This window comes from Panthera leo, chromosome D4 (genome assembly GCF_018350215.1).
Source record: "Panthera leo isolate Ple1 chromosome D4, P.leo_Ple1_pat1.1, whole genome shotgun sequence".
Lineage (NCBI taxonomy): Eukaryota > Metazoa > Chordata > Mammalia > Carnivora > Felidae > Panthera > Panthera leo.
The window spans coordinates 17,895,890-17,917,108 of record NC_056691.1 but is presented as its reverse complement, the minus strand read 5'-3'; the positions used below and the strand labels follow the sequence as shown (position 1 = coordinate 17,917,108).

At 44.3% G+C, this 21,219-nt stretch overlaps 1 protein-coding gene across 3 annotated transcripts in view; it reads right to left on the bottom strand.

Annotated features, from left to right (window-relative positions):
* The window catches only part of PCSK5 (proprotein convertase subtilisin/kexin type 5), a 447,663-nt gene that overhangs the window by 229,058 nt on the left and 197,386 nt on the right, over positions 1–21,219 (bottom strand). For all 3 annotated transcript variants that reach the window (XM_042911954.1, XM_042911956.1, XM_042911957.1), the window contains exon 9: positions 12,614–12,714. In XM_042911954.1, coding sequence (XP_042767888.1) covers positions 12,614–12,714 — 101 coding nt within the window. The remainder of the gene's footprint in view (positions 1–12,613; positions 12,715–21,219) is intronic.

Below are 21,219 nucleotides of genomic sequence, written 5' to 3'. Positions count from 1 at the left end.
CAACCTAATTTTGCCAAAGGACGGCATCATTTCAGACAAGTAAGGCTTTATACCAAAATGGTGCCTAATGTCCAAATAAGTCACCTAAAGAAAAAAAACAACAACTTTATTTTCAAAATAACCTACATTACATTATCAATATTATTTTCCTGTGCCCCGTGATCCTTGAACACTCTCACTAAATAGCAACTCTACAGACCAGATGGTCTCTGGGCAACCTTCCAATGTTATGATTTCTCAAACTGATCACAAGTATTTGATATGCCAGGTATGGTGTTGCCTATAATAGAGCGTTCTAGCACAATGAAAATTATACAATTGAATACATCTGCTATGGCAATGAGGCTATTAGATGTCAAGTCCAATGACACCTACATTCAGAGCAATGAATAAGAAATACAGCATGACTAATGTGATCACTCCCAGATCATGCTCTCTCCAGGAAGCTCCCTCTTTCATTCTTTCAAGTTGGGTAGAAAGGTTTCCAATAGCCAAATAACAAGCAGACGCCTCTGAGAGCCTGTGTTAAATTTCGCTCAATTCTCTTCCCTCCCTCCCGACCTTCCCTGGTTGTGTACTGAGTTTTTCAGATAAACCAGCCTGTCTACCAAAAATGGAAAATTGAGGCTTTCACTGGATTCTGGAGGAACAACTTTAAACTTCGAAGTGATGCCTAGCTTTCAATCATGTAGGGGCGTGTTTCTAAATATTGGCAGAAATCTAAAAAATATGGATTATTTCTCCTCATCGTTTGGCCTGCTGTTATCTAAGGCTTGGTCGTGGTGACAAGCATTATTGGATGAAAAAGGGTTAAACTCAGTTAATGCTGCAAACAGTAACTCAGTAATAACTCATAAAAACCATGTATAAATTGGGTCACCCTTATGACTCTTGTTTCAGCAAAAATGCTATCATCTCATTGGTGGCCTTGCTTACTCCTTTTCTTATTGGCCATTATTCACTCCTCCCTACCCTTAGTACGCCATCGCTTTCTATCACAATATCACCCTTTGTTTTCTTTTCTTTCTTTCTTCCTTCCTTTCTTTCTTTCTGTTTTTTTTTTTTTTTTTACTTTTTAATGTTTATTTTGAGAGAGAGAGAGCATGCGTGTGCGCCCGCGCGCAAGTGGGGGAGGGGCAGAGAGAGAGAGAGAGAGAGGGAGTCACGCTCTGAAGCAGGCTCCAGGCTCTCCAGCTGTCAGCACAGAGCCCGATGTGGGGCTCGAACCCACGAGCCATGAGGTCATGACCTGAGCCGAAGTCGGACTCAACCGACTGAGCCACCCCGGCGCCCCAGATGTATTTTAGATCTAAGCACGGTGCCGGGCGCACACACGGAGTTACATCAGAATTATGATGCTAACGATTGCAGCAATGACTGTAAGAGGTATTGCAATTTCCCAGATGGGGAAAACATGTTCCTTTCAAAATACAGAAATGATAACAAGTATGACTCAGTAAGTATTTCTCGAATGAATCAATCGACGTTCAGAGTTAAGACTACATTTGTTGGCATTTACACCCCACTACCAACAGCTACCCGGATACTTATTCATACTTCTGAATAACTAAAGGGAGACTTCCGTCTCTCCATTTATTCATTTACTCACTACACAGATTATTTGGTTGCTACTATGTGCCCAGCATTGTTCTTGGTGCTGCTGGGTCTACTGCAGCAACCTGACTTTCAAGACAGCTTACAGTCTAGGGGGTTTTTCTTACTGTGATCTGTGGGCCACTTGCAATGGAATCACCCAAACTATTTTGAGAGCTTCAAAATCTACATTTTTAAACAAGATTCTGTAGGACTCATACACACTCAAGCTGAAAAAAGAATCTTCAGAGTAGAGCTCGAATCCGTTTTCTGTGAAGTCCTCCTAAATCACTTCTATGGAAGGTTTTGTCACCCTGCTCCAAACTCATGGCGCTTAAGCTTCACGGCCGCCATTTGCAATGAACCACGTCTTGTGACTGCTCTTAAAACAGAAAGGAGATGTGGTTCTGGCATCACATCACCTTGATTTCAACGTCCAGATCTACCGCTTACCACCTGGATACCCTTCTAAGCCTCTTTCCACATCTGAAACAGGGAGATAATGCCTACCTCATAGCAGTGCTTTGAGGACTAACTGAGACAACCGATAAAAGCCCTCAGCTCAGTATCTGGCATAGAGTGAGCATTCGGTGAAAGCTGCCTGCTGTTTTTTATTTTTCATCTCAGTTTTTGATTGTACCTTTTTTTGCACTCCCATGCACTATGTCCACACTCAGTTGAGGTCAACGGCAAGAAGACTCCTTTGTCTCATCTATAGCATATTGTGGTCAGGTGCACTGTGACTTTATGGGCTAGAATGACACTAACATTATTTTTTCTGGGATATGCAAAGAACATAGAACTTTACTTCACTTGGGTCACACATACGGTTACTCAGTAAGGTTGAGAATCATCGCAAATAGAGAAATGAAAATCCAAGATGTTAAGAAATGAGCCAATCTTCTCAGCACAAAGTGTCTTTTTTTTTTTGTTTTTTTTTGTACAAGTTCTCTTCCAGGTATCACACTTGATTTCACTATGAATTTGTTGCTTTGAGCTTTTGACAAATCAAAGGCCATAATCAGCTTGTTGGGGTCAGAATGAATAAATCTTCATGCTAGTGAAATGACATGCTTGTCAGTCTGTCATTTCTGCTTCTCTTATTTACGTTTCCATCATACGGACGGCAAAAGGTATCATGATGAAGATTCTTCCAAACCAGAGAAGAAAGAATGCTGGAATCAGCAAAATACAAAAAAATAATAGTGTCACTAGGAACAATTATCCTCTTCTGGACTAATGAAACAAAAATATCCTAGAAGAAATTATAGGTGAAGACCATGCGGTTTATATGCAAGACTGATTCAACACTCAGCTGAAGAACACCTGCCACAAAAATAGGGTTGAGGGGCACCTGGGTGACTCAGCCGGTTGAGCAACCGACTCTTGATTTCTGCTCACGTTGATCTCACATTTTGTGAGATCAAGCCCCGCCTCGGGCTCTGTGCTGACAGCACGTAGACTGCTTGGGATTCTCTCTCCCCCTCTCCTGCGTGCATGGGTGTGTACTCTGTCTCTCTCAAAATAAATAAGTTTTTAAAAAATAGGGTTGAGTTTTAACTGGGTTTCAAAACAGAGTTTAGAAATATATCTGAGAATGCCCGAATACAAAGAGAGTGATATTTGATGAAGCCATACAGGAAGTCATTTTGCAGAAAGTACTGAAATATGCCTTGATTAAAGTGATTAAATTAGCAAACTATTATGTGAAACTGTACTGGACCCGGAAAAAAAAAAGCAGCTTCTCGTATTCTTAGCAAGAAAAATTATATTTGATAGTATTTGGGGTGTTACCATAGACACTATCAAGAACAAAAATTTCCTGGCAATGCATAACATCCACAAACCTTCAAGAGATTCAATTTAAATACTCAATTTTACATACTTCTTGAAAACCCACTAATTCATTAGATTTTCTAAGCAGTCTTCTGGGGTAAGTGAATAAAAGTCAATTTGCTATTAACACACTATTTAAATTACAGCGCATGGCAGCAGACGAGCAATTTATAATGTAAATAAATCCTTATTCTTTATTTTCTCTCTCTTTTTAAAAATGTAAATGGTCTCAGCCATTTACAGCAAGCATGATCTTAGTGAACAGCACTTGCTAAGGATTAATTAATTAATTAATTCTAAGGCTAAATTAATAAGTAATTAATAGATTGCTGGAGGAGCCAGTGCGCCCAAACACAGGTCTTATTATAAAACCTGTCGGCCCAGGGATCTGGTCCCATGGGTCTTTATGCTTCTTTCAATTCTCAGAAGCCCATGGAAAGAAAAAAGGGTATCTGTTTCAATAAATGGTGCGCAATCCACCCAAGAGCTCAGCTAAGAAACTAGAACTCAGCCCTGAGGTTTTCTTCCCCCGCCCCAAAGCACATTATCTAATTCATTCCCTGGTTGCTCTACCCGCTAAACAAACGTCAGATTGATCCACTTTTTTCTGTCTCCATTGTTGTCGCGCTGACCAAGCTACCCTAATCCTTCCTGAACTATGGCACTAGCTTCCAAAATGGCGCTTGCTTTGCTCTAACACCAACAGCTCTCCAAGGAGAAGTTGGAATAATCTTTACAAATTTTAATCAAATCTTCTCCTTTACAGACTCCATAGACCTCTATCATGTTTACTTACTATGACACCTTATGTGATCTGAACTTTTCCAAATCTCCAGCTCATACTAGTCCTGCATATCTTCCTATTTCTCAAAGCCAATAACCGTATCCCAATTATGTGGTCTTCCCAACTTGCTCCTCCCTCTCCCTGGAATGCTCAGTCCAGTTCTCTACAAGGGAGCCTTCTTATATTTCAGGTCTCAGAAAAATGTCACCTCCTCCAAGAGGTCTCTCCATTGCCACTCTAGACAAAATGGTTCCTTTCATCAGATTACTCTCCAGTATTCTACTCTGTTTATGTTCTTCTTAGTACTTATCATTTGGTTTCCTAAAGACTGCCTCGCCAAATAGGGCCAAAGTTCCAGGTATGTCAACCCACCATTCAATGCACAATGTCTAGCATAGATATTGACAACTAGTAGACCATTAATACATGTCTACTGAATGAATGAATGAATGATTCCATCTAAGCTCTATGTTACCAACACCATATTTTCTCTACACACCTTACGGAGATGAGAAAAACAAGATTAGAAATTTCTTTCCAAAATCGCTTCTCACAACTTAACTCTTTTCTCCCCCTTGGGCTTAAACTATTTTCTCAGAGTGGTATCATTGTTTATAGAATTTTTAGGCATCGTGTCCTTTGAGATGGAATTCTTGTCAAGGTGGTGGGGTGGATGACATAGCATAGATAATGATATAATTACTATAAAATGAGTCAAATCCCAGAGGACAGGTCTTTCCCATTTTCAATCTTAAATAGTGTTACCGCTTAGGTTAAATCATAAATCAGGTATTTATAACATGAGACATTTCTAATATAACATATGACCTTGGAAATGATGTATGTAAGCAAAAACTCTGGGGACTGTAACCAAATTAAGAACTACTCTTCTTAAGAAACGATCTTTAGTATTACAGTAATAAAAGGAAAATACGTTCAGTGAATACTCCATTTTTCTAAAATAAAGCTAAGCAAAAGAAGCAGGCAACAGTCATCTAATCACCTCTCTGTCTTCAGTTCAGTCTCTGGGCAACTCAACTATCCATCCGCCCCTTCTTATCCATCCACCCCTTTCCTCATCTCAGGAAGGGGATGGAAAACACAGGCTAAATCTCAAGATAACACAAAGTGAATGAACCTATTGACTCAGGCTTTTCTAGCAATAAAGGACACCTTTGGAAGCTGCAATGTTTTAAACCATTAACTACTAGTTAGGTACAAAGTTGAGTCCAGTGAATACTGGCTTCCACATAATTTGAACTTGAAAAGTGCTAGGGGACACAGTGTATTGTCTGTGTGTATGTAGACATAACAAAGCTATTTTCATGCACAGTCCTGGCAGCAGGCCCGTGGTAACTGCTCTGTGGGTCTGGTTACAATTATTTCACTATAGGGAATAGTCCAGGACAGTACATCCCTTCTCTGTCCGCTCGGCCTCAAGTGGCAATGTGTGCTGTTTTTACCTCACGAACCTCCTTTTTCAGCTCTCCTCCCTGATTACAGTTTAAGTCTCCCCACCCTCCTCATGCTATATATCCCAACCCTCCATGCCAGAAATCTCAGCTAAATTCTAAGCCCAAACTACCACATTCTAGAAGCTTCTACAACATTCTAAAAGCTCTAAGAGCATGGGGGAAAAGGGAGTGTGTGTTAACTCCATCCTCACTCTTGGAATCACAGAGAATCTGGGCAAACATACCTGTATTGTGCATGTGCTTCTGAAGTCCTACTTGAAATCAGTAAAACTCCCCTACAAGGAAAGAGTGGATAGATTCTCTGCTATTTTACCTCAACAACCATTTGTCTCCCCGCCCACTGCAGCATTTCGTACAGGGGAATGTGGCCTTTGGGAGTATTTTTAATGGAACATTTTTACTGAAATGTGTTTTTAATTAAAACAAAACAAAGAAGATAAGAAGAGTGTACCAGATATCAGGCCTAAGATGCTAACCCCAATATTTAGAAATGTTTACGTCTATCGAATCCTTCTTATGTGGTCTCCTCCCTGCAAGACGGTCAGGTCTAGATCTTTGAAGCCCCTCAATTAGTTACTTTAACTCAACTTGCTAAAAACTTCAGGCCCCATCTCAACTGTCCCAGGTATTAATTTCTCAAAATTGCTGAATCTCAAATATTTGGAGCATTTCCTCATATTTTTTTCCCCCTGCATCGGAAACATACTTGGTAAGACAGAGATTATAATGAAAGGGAGAGCATACCCATAGAGTGGTTGACCATTGGTAAGTGCATAACATTTATATAGATGGACCTTTCGGTTGATAAGAAATACAGATGGTGAGTTTAATTTCCGGAGAAAAGAATTTCCAGGATGGTTCTTCTGAAATCAACAGCATATGGTGTGAATCATCTTGTAGTGCAACACGTCTTTAATTCTTCACACATTGACCTTTCCATGTCTCACGTTATCCCTTCCACTAAAGATCAAAGGTAGAGGGGCTTCTCTTGGAAGCTCAGGGAGGGAATAACATCATGTCTCTATTCTCCCCAAGTTCAGCCCAGTTCTAAGGGATCATAAGTAAACTGGGTAAGGAATGAGCTGAGGTCACGTGGGGAGAAGTCACTAATCGCTACCGGCTAGAGGCACTAAGAGGTAAAAATGACGAATATCTGAAATTGAACACTTCTGTTCACTTCCCTCGTACAAAAAATAAGAAGGTTGGACTAGATGGGCTGATCTAATGTTTGTATGGAATTGCCCTTCTGCAAAACATTGTGCTTAGATGTCACGAAGGATGTAAGAGTATCACGGCGCCAGTGTTCCAAGCTGGATCGTGGAGGTGGGCCATTTCTATTTTCAGCCAAATCTGGCACACTCCACAACCTTTCCCCCCAAACTGATTTCATTGGCTTTCTTAAATAGCTTGTGCATCCATGTTAGTGTACATTTGCCTCCCTTTGAAGGCAACTGACATGTTTTACAAATATTTGAAATATGCCCTGCTTAATTCACTTAGCATCTAGCGTGATGCTTTAGAATATTTTTTTTTTTTTTTTTTTTTTTTTTTAGTGTACTAGATATTTGTTATACACAAATATAAAGGCAGGAATGTACAATCCTTAGTCTCCAGGAGTTTCGGCCTCATGCTACAACGATAAATTAGCTAGTGCTATATTCTATCTATATAGGTCCTATAATCTGTATTCTACAAATACTTATAGGATATGTTCCAACAGGACATTTGAAATAGGAGAGAACAGGGAAATAATAAAATAAAATAGATGAGCCCACCTAGAGATGTGTGTATCGTACGCCCATCAAGTTGGCTAGGAAGCATACCAGAAGCAGGTGACATTCTGGGTATATTTTTAGCACCGAATGACAGCCCCCCCCTTCAATTTGTTTATTTTCTGAGTTTAGGTGTAGCTCTGTTAGACGTTCTCAAAGGATGGTATCCCTGAGGCTCCTGAGATACGAAATTGGAGGCAAATGCTCCCAGGTCACTTCAAACAAGGATGTGTGGAAGATTCTTTGCATCAGCACCCTCCTTTCTCCAAGTCCTAAACAATTTTCAAAGTTTCTATCTGACTCAGTCCCTTTAACTGACCGTTCGCTGTACAACATTTCTTGATTGCTAACCATAGGTTACTCAGTTTACCAGTGAGAAACCATTTGCAACTCAAGGCCAAAAGGTGTCTTTGGTAAACTTAAATTTTGAATGTCCTGAGCTAATGCTGGTATTTAAACATAGGGAAGACTCTACTAAATTAGTTTCTCTTTGCTAACGCTTACAGCCTCCGGTCTGGGAAATTTCAGTAAAACAGAGTTTAAAAATCTGAAGAGTGTATTTTTATGAACGTCAATTATTGCCATTTTTACTTAATAAACCATTTTATAGGCAACATCATTTGCTGGCAACTTTCTTGTCTCTTCCCAACAGGGCTATGGTAACTGGCAATATATCCCAGCATTGAAATTGCGATGCCAAGCTCTTTCGACACGTGACCTGGCCTTCTCCTGTGCTGCTCACCTAAAACTGTTAGTCACGTTTCATTCTTTTCTTTAGGTAAGAAACCTGCTCCCGGGACGCGCGTTTTACTTGAACTTGCTGAATTATGCCACACAAAAAGACATCACTTCAAGCAGCAACGGCCCAAATGATAATTAGTTCACCTATAATCACTGATTGCATAGTCCCTGTTCACCCGGCTGAAAAACCAGAAGATTACTTCCAGATCCACAAAATCGACCTAATTGAAATATTAGAAACCTCTGAACTAATGCATACAAAGAGTACCCCAACACAAAAACAGTGTCCTCTCCCGTGTTTTAAGATGACAGGATTTTCTCTTATTCTGAAATTGCTCCTGGTTTTTAGAAGGGTAAAACACTGACAGCTTTCTGCACCCAGGTGACATCTTGGGGAACAGGAGGAAACTGCCTTATTTACTAGAAAGGCAAAGTTTGTGATCAGACTGTCAGAAGCGCCTGTAGCGATGACGAGGCTCAAACTGAGGCAGAATAGGAAAAGGAGGCAGATTTTCGAGGGACTGAGAATCCTTCCAGTCTTGGGTGCAGTGTGCTTTTCCCCGAGGGTCTGGGGTATGCTACGGGGTCCTCTGTGGTAACACCTGTTCTTACACACCCTTAGGAAAAGGATGGCCTGGGGGTCTGTCCTATGAGCTCTCGCAGCAGTTAACTCAGGACCAAGCTTTGCTTGAGCTCAGATAAGAAATCTGCACACTTTGAGCTGATCTGTTTCAATGTTTTGTATCTTTTTTTTTTTTTTCTTTTCTCTTAGATTCCTAAGAAGGTTTTTTGTTTGGGGGGGCGGGTAGGGAAGAAGCTCTGAGTGGAAGGGCGCAAGAAGAATCAAAATGGCAGACAGGCCAATGGTTGAAGTATCCTCCAGAGGAAGACTGTCCTACTGATGCCGACAAGCACCTGGGATGCATCGAAAGCAGGCTGCGGGGGAGGGAGGTCAGGAAGTGGCAGTTTTCCCTGAGTGATTGTAATCTAGATGGAATTGAATTGATTGATTGAATCTAGATTGATTGAATTGAATTGAATTGATTCAATCTAGATTGAAATCTGCCATTAGGAGAAATGACAATACCCCCTAGAGCACTGGGGACAGCTGGGGCATGCTGGGAAATGGGGACGGCAGTCCCCACTGGCAGCTTTTTACCCCCAACACTCAGCCTCACCCTACTCCCTGACCTGAGCAGGCGATGCTTAGCTAGAGTGCTGGCTGTGCCCCGGGGCAATGCTGCCGCTTTCTCTTCTCCCTCCTTAGATCAGGCTTTTCAGCTTGTGAGAGGAAAGGTTGAATCTCCAAATACCCAAGTCCAAGACTTGCTGAAAAGCACTAGTAGATGAGGACATCCCCGGCGGGGGGGGGGGGGGGGGGGGGGGGGGGGGGGGGGTGGAGGCTGCTGAGTGGGTGAGGTGTGTTTGCAAGGCTTCGGCTTAGCTTTTGAACAACTGAAGCCTTGGCTTACTGTCATCCAAGCTCTGTGCTGTCATTTCTTAGTTCCAGATACTTTTGATACCATGCTGGAGGCCCACAGCTTATTGATCCAGGTTTATCATCAACGTCTGACCCACTCTTTGAATACTCAGATGTCCCCCTCCTAACCTTCAGCATCACTTACGGGAAAAGATTGGCCCACTGAACGAGTTACGTGGAGTTACAAGGCAAGGTTTATCCAGAACGTTTTATCTATCAGTCTATTTACCATCTACTTTGGCTCCATGATCAGACCGTACTGCTGACAATCTTCAATTAACAGTGGATCTTTCCACGTAGAGGCTCTCTGGCCCCCTGCCTCCCATCCGTCACAGTTGCGGCAAAAATTAATCTTTAAAAATGCTCAGAAGGCAAAGAGCGCGAAAACAGATGGAAGGCTTTCAGGGTCTTCCCAGCCCCAAGGCAAACTTAGCCAACCGAGTGCGCTGCTTGAGGCATAAAAGTGAGGATTCTCCACCTGAACTTAAATAGTGGTTACGAGAACTGTTGAAATATTAGTGGTACGGTAATATCCCAAGGAACGGAGTATCATGTATATCTGTAGCCACCGATACGGCGCTTAGTTACTAAGGGTGAGATGACAACCATTTCTGGAGGGGAATTAGGAAGTGCTCGATCAATTCCTGACTTTTTTCTAATTTACTATTTTGTGGGCAAATACCCCAGAATCGCAGGATGAAGCCAATATGCTTTTCAAAGATCCAATTAGCAGTCACCAACTGAAAAACAGGATACTTAGGGGCGCCTGGGGGGGGCTCACTCAGTTAAGCATCCGACTTCGGCTCAGCTCATGATCTCGCGGTTCGTGGGTTCGAGCCCCGCATCAGGCTCTGTGCTGACAGCTCAGAGCCTGGAGCCTCCTTCGGATTCTGTCTCTGTCTCTGCCTCTGTCTGTCTGTCTGTCTGTCTCTCTCTCTCTTTCTGCCCTCCCCTGGTTACACACTTGCTGTCTCAAAACTAAATAAATAAAACATTAGAGGAATAGACACCTAACAGACACTTCTGTGGCCAGAACTGTCCGGTGAAAAGTTGTCAGGTGAGAATTTAATAAGGTAAGTGCAAGTTCTTTGCTCCACCCCAATTTTTAACACTTTAAAAGATACAACGCACTGCAATGATTCTTATTTAACCTCATCAAAAAGAAAGCAATACAGACACTCGTGTGAACTTGGATATCTCTCCACGTCAATTTTTGGCAAGGGGTCAACAAAAGGTATGGCACCCACTGTATGTTCTGAATGTTGGTGTCCCCACGAACTTCGTATGTTGAAACCTAATGCCCAGTGTGATGGCGTTAGGAGGTGCGGCCTTTGGGAGGTGTTTAGGTCATGAGGGTGGTGCCGTCACAAAGAGGAGACCTCGTAAGAGACCCCAGAGAGCTCCCTTGCCCCTTTTTTTCTGCCATGGGACCCGCCTAGGAAGTGGACCTTCCCCGGACACCCGATCGGCCAGTGTCTCGATTTTGGGCTTCCCAGCCTCCAGAAAAACGAGAAATAATTTTTGTTGTTTATGAGCTACTTCATTTACGGTATTTTGTTCTAGTGGTCTCAACAGACGAAGACAGCCCACATCCGAAGCTGTGTCCTTCTGCCCGTCTCGGGCTTTCCATGGCTTATATTTCACTCTTTCCATATGACATGAGGGCCCGACTGCCTTAACACAGGCTCTCTGCCTTAAAGAACGGGCAGCTACACACGTACTGAGACTGAGCGAGTACTGTTCTTACTGAAGGTCTCGTCATCATTCTTGTGTTCTTCTCCTGTCATCGGCTATTGCTCTCCGTCTGGGTACAACTAAATGGAAACATCATTCTATTCCTCCCTGGGACAGGGGTGCAAGGCTATTTCTGGAAAAACACTTACGTTCTTACTTCAGTTGCTTTTATGATCCTCTTGTAGGAGGGCATCAGAGTGCAGGCCCACAGACCCTTTTCTAAAATTCTTGGACCTGATGTATTTGGAATTTGACATTTTTTCAGATATGGCATCCGGAGCATAGGTTATACAAAACTTCCGGGGCGGGGTGCGGGGGTGGGGGGAGGCTCTGAGCCAGCACGTCAGAATCACATACGTTAATATTTGTATGGATTTTCACGATAAAGACAAACCACCTCAAGTCAGTTCAGGGCTTTGCCATCAAACGAGTTTTTGTGCCAAATTTGCAAAAGAGCTTCCAGTTTTCTTGGCATTTTGGGTTTTGACATTGAGGGTAAGAGCGTGTAGGTCTGTACGAGGTTTTGAAAGAACTAAGATCCAGGATTCCCAAGAGTGGAGACAAATTTACGTTGGTTAAGACAGCAGAATCTGTTGGTGTTTTACAGACAGAGAGTGAGGCCTACAGCACAGAATCTAAGGGGCCTTTCAAGGGGATCTCTCAGACACAGAATTTGACCACGCGCAACAGGACTGAAGGTGGGTGGGTTGTTCTTGACCCTGAGCTTCATTCAGTCAAATGACCTTGACATAGTCTGTCCCCCAGAGGGAGCGCTATTGTCCTGGAATCCGAGCCGCCTGGCTGTTCTGCAGGGAAAGGGCCCCTGACTGTTCTGAGACCCACAGGAACATTCCCAGACTAGAATAAAAACCTCAACAAGGCAAGAGGGTTGGAGCCAACTGGCATGCCTACACCATGACTCCATAATAAAGTAATTACACAGTTTGATTTTTTAAGGATATAAAAACCAAAAAAAAAAAAAAAGAAAAAAAAAAAAGAATTGCTTTTTTTTTTTTTTTCCTTGATATCGGGGGAAAAAAATTCTTTTTAAAACCCTAGTCTTTGACGTTTGAAAGGTCGCATTTGGAAGATTCTGCTCTGGGTTGTTGTGCTAGGGATCATATAGTAGGGAATGGGTAAGTTGTCCTTGAGATGAGGGGTTGTCGCCAGCGGAGACAATAGGAAGCTAAAGGCTTACTTGGCTTCCAGGGCGAGGGCGATGATGCCCGCAGCCATGGGGGCCGAGGCCGAGGTCCCGGTGTGGTTGTCTGTACAGCGTTGCCTCAGATCTGTGGTAATCTGGAAGACAGCAATGAAACATTTAGGGAGCTGGGGTCAATGTGAGTCACGCGCAAGTCGAAAGAAATTTACTCGTGAAAGCGGAACGGAGGGGTGCCGAAACGGTTGTTTTAAATGCCTCGTTTTGCACTCCTGACCATATCACTTCCAGAAGAGTCGCCTGTGTAAATCGACTTTGCAAAGGGCAGCCTGTGGAAATGGGACTCCGCTTCCGTGAAAACCAGGGTCAGGACTACGGTGAGTCTTTGGCTCGGAACGCGGGGGTTATGCGAGTGTCCCCTTAAATTTTACCCCCAAACGCTCGCTTGCCTCACCCCAGACCCAGCTCTAGTTAAGACTAAAGCTCTTTCATTACCCCAGCACTTTCATAAGCAGGTTATGTTGAACCGACAACCAAACACCGAGTTAGGCACTGGGAGCATAAAGGCACACGATCTGACCCCTGTCCTCCCAGAACTGATGCCTTGGGCGAGCTGCAGGTTTTCTGTTTTGTTTTGTTTTGTGTTTTAATTTTGTTTTTAATGTTTATTTATTTTTGAGAGACAGACCATGAGCGGGGGAGGGGCAGAGAGAGAGGGAGAATCCAAAGCAGGTTCCAGGCTCCGAGCTGGCAGCACAGAGCCCAACGCGGGGCTCGAACTCACGAACTGCGAGATCGTGACCTGAGCCGAAGTCGGACGCTCAACAGACTGAGCCACCCAGGCGCCCCGAGCTGCAGGTTTTAAGCAAAGCCGAGCCCTGTCATGCAAGGAACACTGGTTTAAGACCTCCTCAGAGATTTCACGTGAATACTAAAAACACGGTTGAAGCCCGGGTGCTTGATGGGACAGCACTAAGTGCCTGCCTGTATGTCACAGAAGGAGATTAGCCATTTCTCCATTTTTTTAAAGCAGAATGTGAGACCTAGGTCATTGTTTTCCTCTTGGTTTGAATCTGGTTCACTTGAGCTGTGGCTGAATAACACGTCCACCAGCGAGAGCAGCGGCCCTCAACCTCTGTTTCAGGATCATCTCACTTAAGGGGGAAAACCGTTAAACTGAGAGTCTCCGCGACAAGACAAATTAAACACTACGAGATACAGATTCTGCAAACCACCGAAATATCTACGATTTAAAAAATCCTCCCTCCCCCACGAGCATCCACTTCTGCCTCCTTGGGTCTCATATCACTCCTGCTGGGAACACACAAGGCTCACGAGATGAGCTGGTGATCTCCTTGCGGTTACTGGAGGACGGGGATTAAGCTTTCTCTGGATCCAGACAAGGGTATTGCCTGTATTTTACAGACAGGGAAACTGAGGAGGAAGGTCATCAGAAAGGTGTGGCGGGATAAACGCGGCTGAAAACCAAGTCCTGCTTTTCTGAGATCCCCTTCCGATTGGCTGATTTGGAAAGAAATTTGATCTTCACAGGAAGGAAGTGCCATGTAACTCCTTAGAAATGAGCCCTCCCCTAAATATTTCCTCAGCGTCCCATGCGGATGTCTGGATGGACTATTTAATTACCTAGGATGGCTCTAGACTGACACGCGGGCTGAACTAGCTTCATCCAGGGTCATCGGTTCTCATGGTCTTTTCTTTGTTCCTTTGGACACTGTTAAGGTCGCCAGATGATCCATGCCAACAGGCACGGATACACACAAAGTGGCAGAATGAACAAAAATAATAGAACCATAGAGATGTGGTGGTGGAGGTCTGGACTCCCGACAGTCTATCTGGCAAGAAGGCGAGGTTTTCTCTCGATTAACAGACTTGATTAACCAGCCACCTTCCAAACCTCCACACCCTTCGCTTAGAGGATGTTTGGGTAAACAGAGCCCTTGCCCACTTCTGCCGAAGAAACTTTCTGGATTTTTAATTGTTGACTTTGTTATTGTTTACAAAATGTTTGTTTATTTTGAGAGCGAGTGAGCGAGCGAGTGAAGAGAGGGAGACAGAAAATCCCAAGCAGGCTCCACGCTGGCAGCACAGGGCACGACTTGGGGCTCGAAGTCACGAACCATGAGATCGCGACCTGTGCTAGAACCCAGAGTCGGATGCTTGACTGACTAAGCCGCACAGGCGCCCCTAATTGTTGGCTTTAAAATGTATTTCTTTGGCTTTTTGTTGGGGTAACAGACACATAACACCAATTTACCTTTTTAACAACTTTCAAGTGTCCAGTACAATTTTGTTAACTATCTGCACGCTGCCTTACGACAGATCTCTAGAACGTTATCGTGTATGAATAAAACTCCACCCGTTAAACAACTCTCCTTTGTCCCCTCCTCCAAGCCTGTGTTCTACTTTCTGTTTCTATGAGTTTAACTACTCTAGGCACCTCCTATAAATGTAATTACACAGTATTTGTCTTTTTGCGTGTGCGTGACTGGCGTATCTCACGAAGAATAACGTCCTCGAGTCTCATCCATGTTGTAGTATCTGGCAGGATTTCCTTCGTCTCAGGCTGCACAATATTTCGTTGTATGTATTTGCCGCATTTTATTCATCCATCCATCAGCGGACATCTGGGCGGCTTCCGTCTCTCGGCTATTGTGCCCATGGGGCTGCAAATATCTCTTCACAATCCTGTTTTCAATTCTTTTGAATGTACAAGGAGAAGTGGGACTGCTGGATCATTGCAAAGGTATTTCTAATTTTTTTTAATGTTTATTTATTTTTGACAGAGAGAGAGGACAGAGGGCGAGCGAGGGAGGGGCAGAGAGACAGGGGGACACAGAGTCCGAAGCAGGCTCCAGGCTCTGAGCTGTCAGCACAGAGCCTGACGCGGGGCTCGAACCCACGAACCGTGAGATCATGACCCGAGCTGAAGTCTGGCTCTTAACCGACTGAGCCACCTAGGTGCCCAGCAAAGGTATTTCTAATTCATTTGAAATCGTGGGTAAATTTGCAGCCTGGTTTATCAAACACCCGGTCAGTAAGTCAAGGCATAAGGACCCCGGAGCAGTCTGTTCCCGAGTCTCCAGACATTCCGTTGTTGAGAGATGGCCCTGTGTTCTGCTCACTTCGCCTCCCCTTCATGGCCACGCTCCTTTGCCAGGTTTTCTTTTTTTTCAATGGCTTGTGCCTGGATTCAAGATTTTTCACGATGTCTTCCCACTTGGCTCATCTTGCTTATTCCTCAGCTGGATCAGACACTTTGGATGCACAGAAACAAATCCAGAATAAACACTCCAAGTGTGTGCAATGCTTTTCGGGCAGATAAAGAACCACCTCCGGCCAACCTCAAACGTGAATAATAAAAGCTTGATGACGTCGGGTCTGCCGTAGGAATATGCCTCATCCCCATACGGTCACCAGGTACGGACATACACGTTGCGGGCTTAAATGAAAAGCTGCTCCGTACTTTTCCACGCAAACACCAACCAAGCGTTAAACGCTCTCGGTGTGGGCAAGCGTGTGGAATATTCCACGTCGGCGTTGTGCTTTCATTCATTTAGGTTTTGCAATCACCTTAACTAAGTGAAACTTGAGTGGTGAGAGACCGTGAAAAGGGGTGGAGCAGGGAGGTGACGGGGAGGAAGGGTAAAAGGAATGGAGAGAAAAGAAACGAAAACAGCCTCACTCCTTCGCATCCCCGCTTTAAGGAGAAATTCCAGCTGGGTCACTTCAAGAGGAAGTGACTGTCAGTGGTGGAAATATTTAGGTGTAAATTACCACAAAGATCTGAGGCAGGGTTTTCGTCATTAAGAGAAGCCAGAGTATCAGGGAATTTTTGTGTCTATCTTTAGAAAGAAAAGGCAAGGACCACCAAGGAGCATGCGATCTTGAAGAAAAATGATGTCCCGAAAACTGGAACCACATGGGGCAACCCCATTAAGCACAACACACGCACGCAAGATCTGACGGTGTGATTTCAAGGAAGCGTGGCGTGGAACAGTAGGCCCACATCACGGAGCAAGGAGTCCAGAGGGTTCTGTATGTGAAAACGGAACAAGAAAGCTCTTTCCGTTCGGACTCCATTTTAAAAACGGTCTCAAAATTGGGTTTCAATCCCGGTGGCCCATCTTGCACACTTCAAGCTCTCTCAGTTCGCTACCCAAATCAGAAACAGAATTTTCCTCCACGGAACTTCTCTGATCGCTCGAGAAAATATCCTTTCTGTCCGTCAGAGTGAGGCAAACAGAAGACGACCCCAGGCCTCGAGCCAGATCAAAGCTGTCCCGGTCAGCAAATTAGATGTTCAGCCTGTCTCATGGATGAGTTGCAGATGGTTTTTTGGACCCCACCAAGCTAGGGATTGTCATCTTTATTTGGTGCGAAGGGGTGGGTGTTGTTCAGGTCCAGTCACGCTTCCTTCCGAGCAGAACCACGACTTTTTCTCATCGTAAGCTCTTATTTCCCATTATTTCACATTTCATTAGTTGGGCTGATTGGGTCTTTTATTCCAGCCTGTTGAGGAAATTCTCCAGGGAATCTCAGTTCTGATTGACTTTGGCCACGAGTGACAAGCCTTAATAGCAGCCCTGAAGTGAAGAGTTTCTATCTCCCTGATATCTCGCGATCTGTTTTATTCTGAAGGTGCCATATTGTCTCCTATCTGGGAAAAGAGCAACCGAACAGATATTTTTGAAACACGAAACGATCCTACTGTCTGTTAGGTTGAATTTGTGTCTGGTGTGGATTTTGATTTGGATCAGAAACGTGCCAGAAAAGCTGTTTCAAACACAGCCATGGGGGGAATAAAGGCAGAAAATAAATCTTCGATGTGTCAGTGAATAGAATAGAAGAAGCCGATTTATTAAGCACAGCAAAATACAAGGGAATTGAGGACCAATTAGTGCTTTCTGTGTTCACCGAAGTCTGGTATAAAATTCAATCATGACTGACGAGGCCACACAGAATTCCAGGCCTGTGTTGCCACGGGAATCTGTAAATGCAAGTGCAAACGCGAGGCTTTGCCTACAAACGTGAGGTTGTTATCACTGGAGGAAGATGCCATCTTAGATGATTTTTGATGCCTCCCAAGTGTCCAGCTTGGTTCTAGGTATAGAGCGGAAGCACAGCATTCGTTGGCCAAGTTGAATCACTAACATCAAGCTCCCGTATACTCGTTTTGTTCTATAAACTCCCCCAATTATCAGGAAAGGCTTCAAGGTTGCTCCTTTGTCGCCTCTCCAGATAAAAACTCACATAAGCTCACGAGCAACCTACAAAGGATATGAGTGTCTATGCGTATATATAGCCCAGGGGCTAAAAGTACAGCTGTTCCTTACAACTACTGTCGCCACCACAGGCTGGACTGCTTCTCAAACGACCGCCTCAAGCAGCTTGCGGCACGTGAGACAACACACAATAGGCGTTTCTGGGTGTGCACGCTCGCGTGTGCATACGGCTACGTCGAAACCCACAGGAACTCTGCACGCAAGATACACTATTAACTAAGGAAATGAAGGCTCAGGCTAACCTGCCTAAGGACATGTGGCAGCTATTACAGAGCGGGGTAAGCGGTGACGGTTAAATCCTGAAATGGCAGCAAAAGAAAAAAGCTGAGTTATCGGGTAGAGTCATCCGCGAGAGCCAAGGTGGCCCTTCGAGGCCACCACCGGCCATGGCAGCGGACTTGGCCTTGAGATCCAGCCCAAGTCGGCAAGTGGGTATCGACCTTCTCCTTCTGGCCACCATCGAGATCGGAACTTTTCAGGAGCAAATTTCATTTCCTCTTTTTAACATTCTCAAGAGACTGTGTATCAAGCTTCCAAACAAACTAAACACATCTGGATTTGCCAGTCTTCTGCTTGAAAAAGGATGCCGTTTCTCGAGCCAAAAGAAGAAACAGGGAGATGACAGAAATCAACCCCATTGTGAATGGTGACTGTACCTGAATAATGATTTGGGTGGCGGGGGAGGGTGGGGGTGGGGGGCAGGATGTTTCCGTAAGAAGAGAAAATCTGTAGCTGCTTAGGAACATGAAAAGCAATAAGACAATTCCTCCACGTGGAATTGGTCACTCAGTCCAACCTGAGATACCCCGGGGGGGGGGGGGCAAGTTTATTGGGAACACAAATAAATAACATGACATCAGGAATGGGCTGAGCAGAGCCTATGTACTCTAACCCTTGGCTCACAAGACCCCTCCCAGGAGGAACAGGATCAAGGCCATATTCCAATCTCTAAGACAAATGACCAGAGGAAAAAGGGCAAAGGTTGAATGAGTCCCAAAAGAAGGAGATCATTTAACGATGGGAGGGACTGGGGAGAGAGGGAAGCTTTATTTCCAAATCAGAACTTGGGAGACATTTCAGGAGGCAGTGAAGGGTTTTAGATGGGATCTTTAGTGCTCTTGGACACTAAGAAAGGTAGCACGCACGCCTTTACGGCAAGATTCCTGTGGGCAATTTCAGATGCGAAATACATTATTGCCAAATGCCTTTGCCTTTTACCAACCTACCAGAAGGAGTTTTTCTTAAAGAAACAGAGCATTTCCCCGTCTTCCTGTGGCTGCGTAAACAATCCTTGCCGCTCCCATCCTTCCCAGCGTCTGATAGTGATTTATGCATGCATATTTACTAAGCTCAGGCTCTGGGAAGGAACAAGACAAAATCTTCGACCTCACGTAGTTTCCAATCTACTGCAAAACAGGCAGTCAGTAAGAAAAAGTGTAATACATTAAGCAGATTTAAGGACAGGAGGAAGAAAATTGAACAAGATAAAAGGGACTGGGGGAGGGGAACAAGAAAAACCCTCCCTGGGGTGAAATTCATTAGCACAAATGAAGTGCTATCTGGCGGTACCGGGCCTTAACAGAGGACACTTGTGACAAGAGGGAGAGCCCTCGCTTGAACGTCACGCGGAAAGCATATTCTGGACGAGCTCCGGGCTGACACAGGGGACCAGCGACTCGGATTGGCAAAGAGCTTTAGGTTTTTGCAAGAGTACTGATTGTTTTAGGGGATTATCAGGAAGTCTTAGGACGTGAAAATCAAAATAAATCACCGGGAGTGAAAAATAATGCATACCTATGTGTTCTAAAGATACGTATTTTTTTTTTTTTTATCACTAAGAAAAGAACCCCAAACAGGTGAGAGCAGCACCGTGCTTTCAGACAGCCCCATGGTGGGTGCCCTTGAGAAGTCTCCAGAGCGTGACAGACCCTGGTTACAAGATGGCGTCCATCCCCACTTTGGTGGGAATCCAGGCTCCATCACGTACTGCCTAAGTTTCTGTCAACCTTTCAAGCATTAGTTTTCTCATCTGTAAAGTGAGGACGGTTCCTGGTGCTCCTGTGTAGACTTCTGAGGGTACTATGAGACCATGCATTTAATGCACGCCCAGTACCTGGCACTAATTAGAAGGATAAAGAAAAAATGCCATATTTATGGCATGTTACTATAACTGTGAACGTATTACATATTTGGCACGGAAAAAGCAGCATGCAATATTGTTAATAAAAACGTATTAGTTGATAATGTGGCTTTATAATAATCAGTCATTTCAACTGATTTCTGTTGAGCTTACAGGGGAGTTTCTTACGGTAGTAATCTTGCTATTCTGGACGCTTCACGTGCTGTAATATGATATAAAACCATTACCAATCTGAATCGATTAAAGCATGAATGAAATACCGAGGTCCACAACTGTACCAACAGTAGTGGTGGGAAACCAAGGGGCAGAGATGTGGCCGATCTGAAACCCAGGGCCAGGTTCTCCTGCTTGCAAAACATTCTGTTGGGGACAAGTCAAATTTATTGAACAAAAGTGCTTTTCCTGAAGCAGAGCGATCCTTCCTCTCTCCTGAATCCGTAGCATCTGCCTGGTTCAAAGCACAACGGGGCTCTACAGACAAGAAATGACAACAGTGCTCTTCTGAAGAAGCCGCAAATGGCACAAGGAAATGAATGGCCCAGGGAGGAGAGCCCCAGAACAAAGGGGGGACAGTCACCACCATTCCTGCAACACTCAATCACAATGCCATTGACAGGAAGTGGGCACCTCTGAGGGCCCACCGGCGTTTGGTTCAAAGCCTGGTAAAGAAAAGGTCCCAGGCACGTCGCAGGATTATTTGTCATTCTGACATCTAGAAGGAAAAGGGGTCAGCTGGACCATAAAAGGCCGGTGTTGTTGCTAACTCTACTCATGTTCAAACTGTTAACACGTTCACGATCAAAGTGCCTTTCTTCGGGGGGTGGGGGGTACAGATTGCAGTGTTGAGGGTCACTGAGCCACTGAGAGATGGGTCTAAGGCTGGAGACTCGAACTTGAAACAGCTCCCAAATTCCTCTGCAGTTTACGGTAATTTGCAGATTCGGGCAATATAAAAGAGATTCTAAGAACGGGATGGAGAAAAATTACTAATAAATTGTTGCTACGAAAATGGGAGAAAGAGATTCAACAGAAGTGAGAAACAAATAGGTTACATATATCAAGGGAGTCAGTAAAGGTTTTGGTATCAGAAGCAGCAGTTAGGGAGAAAGTGTAGTCTATGGCTGAATGAATCCATCCAGTGAACGGATCATTCTGTCCGTCCCTGGGAGAATCCTAAATGATTGCCTGTCGTTGGGGGCGGG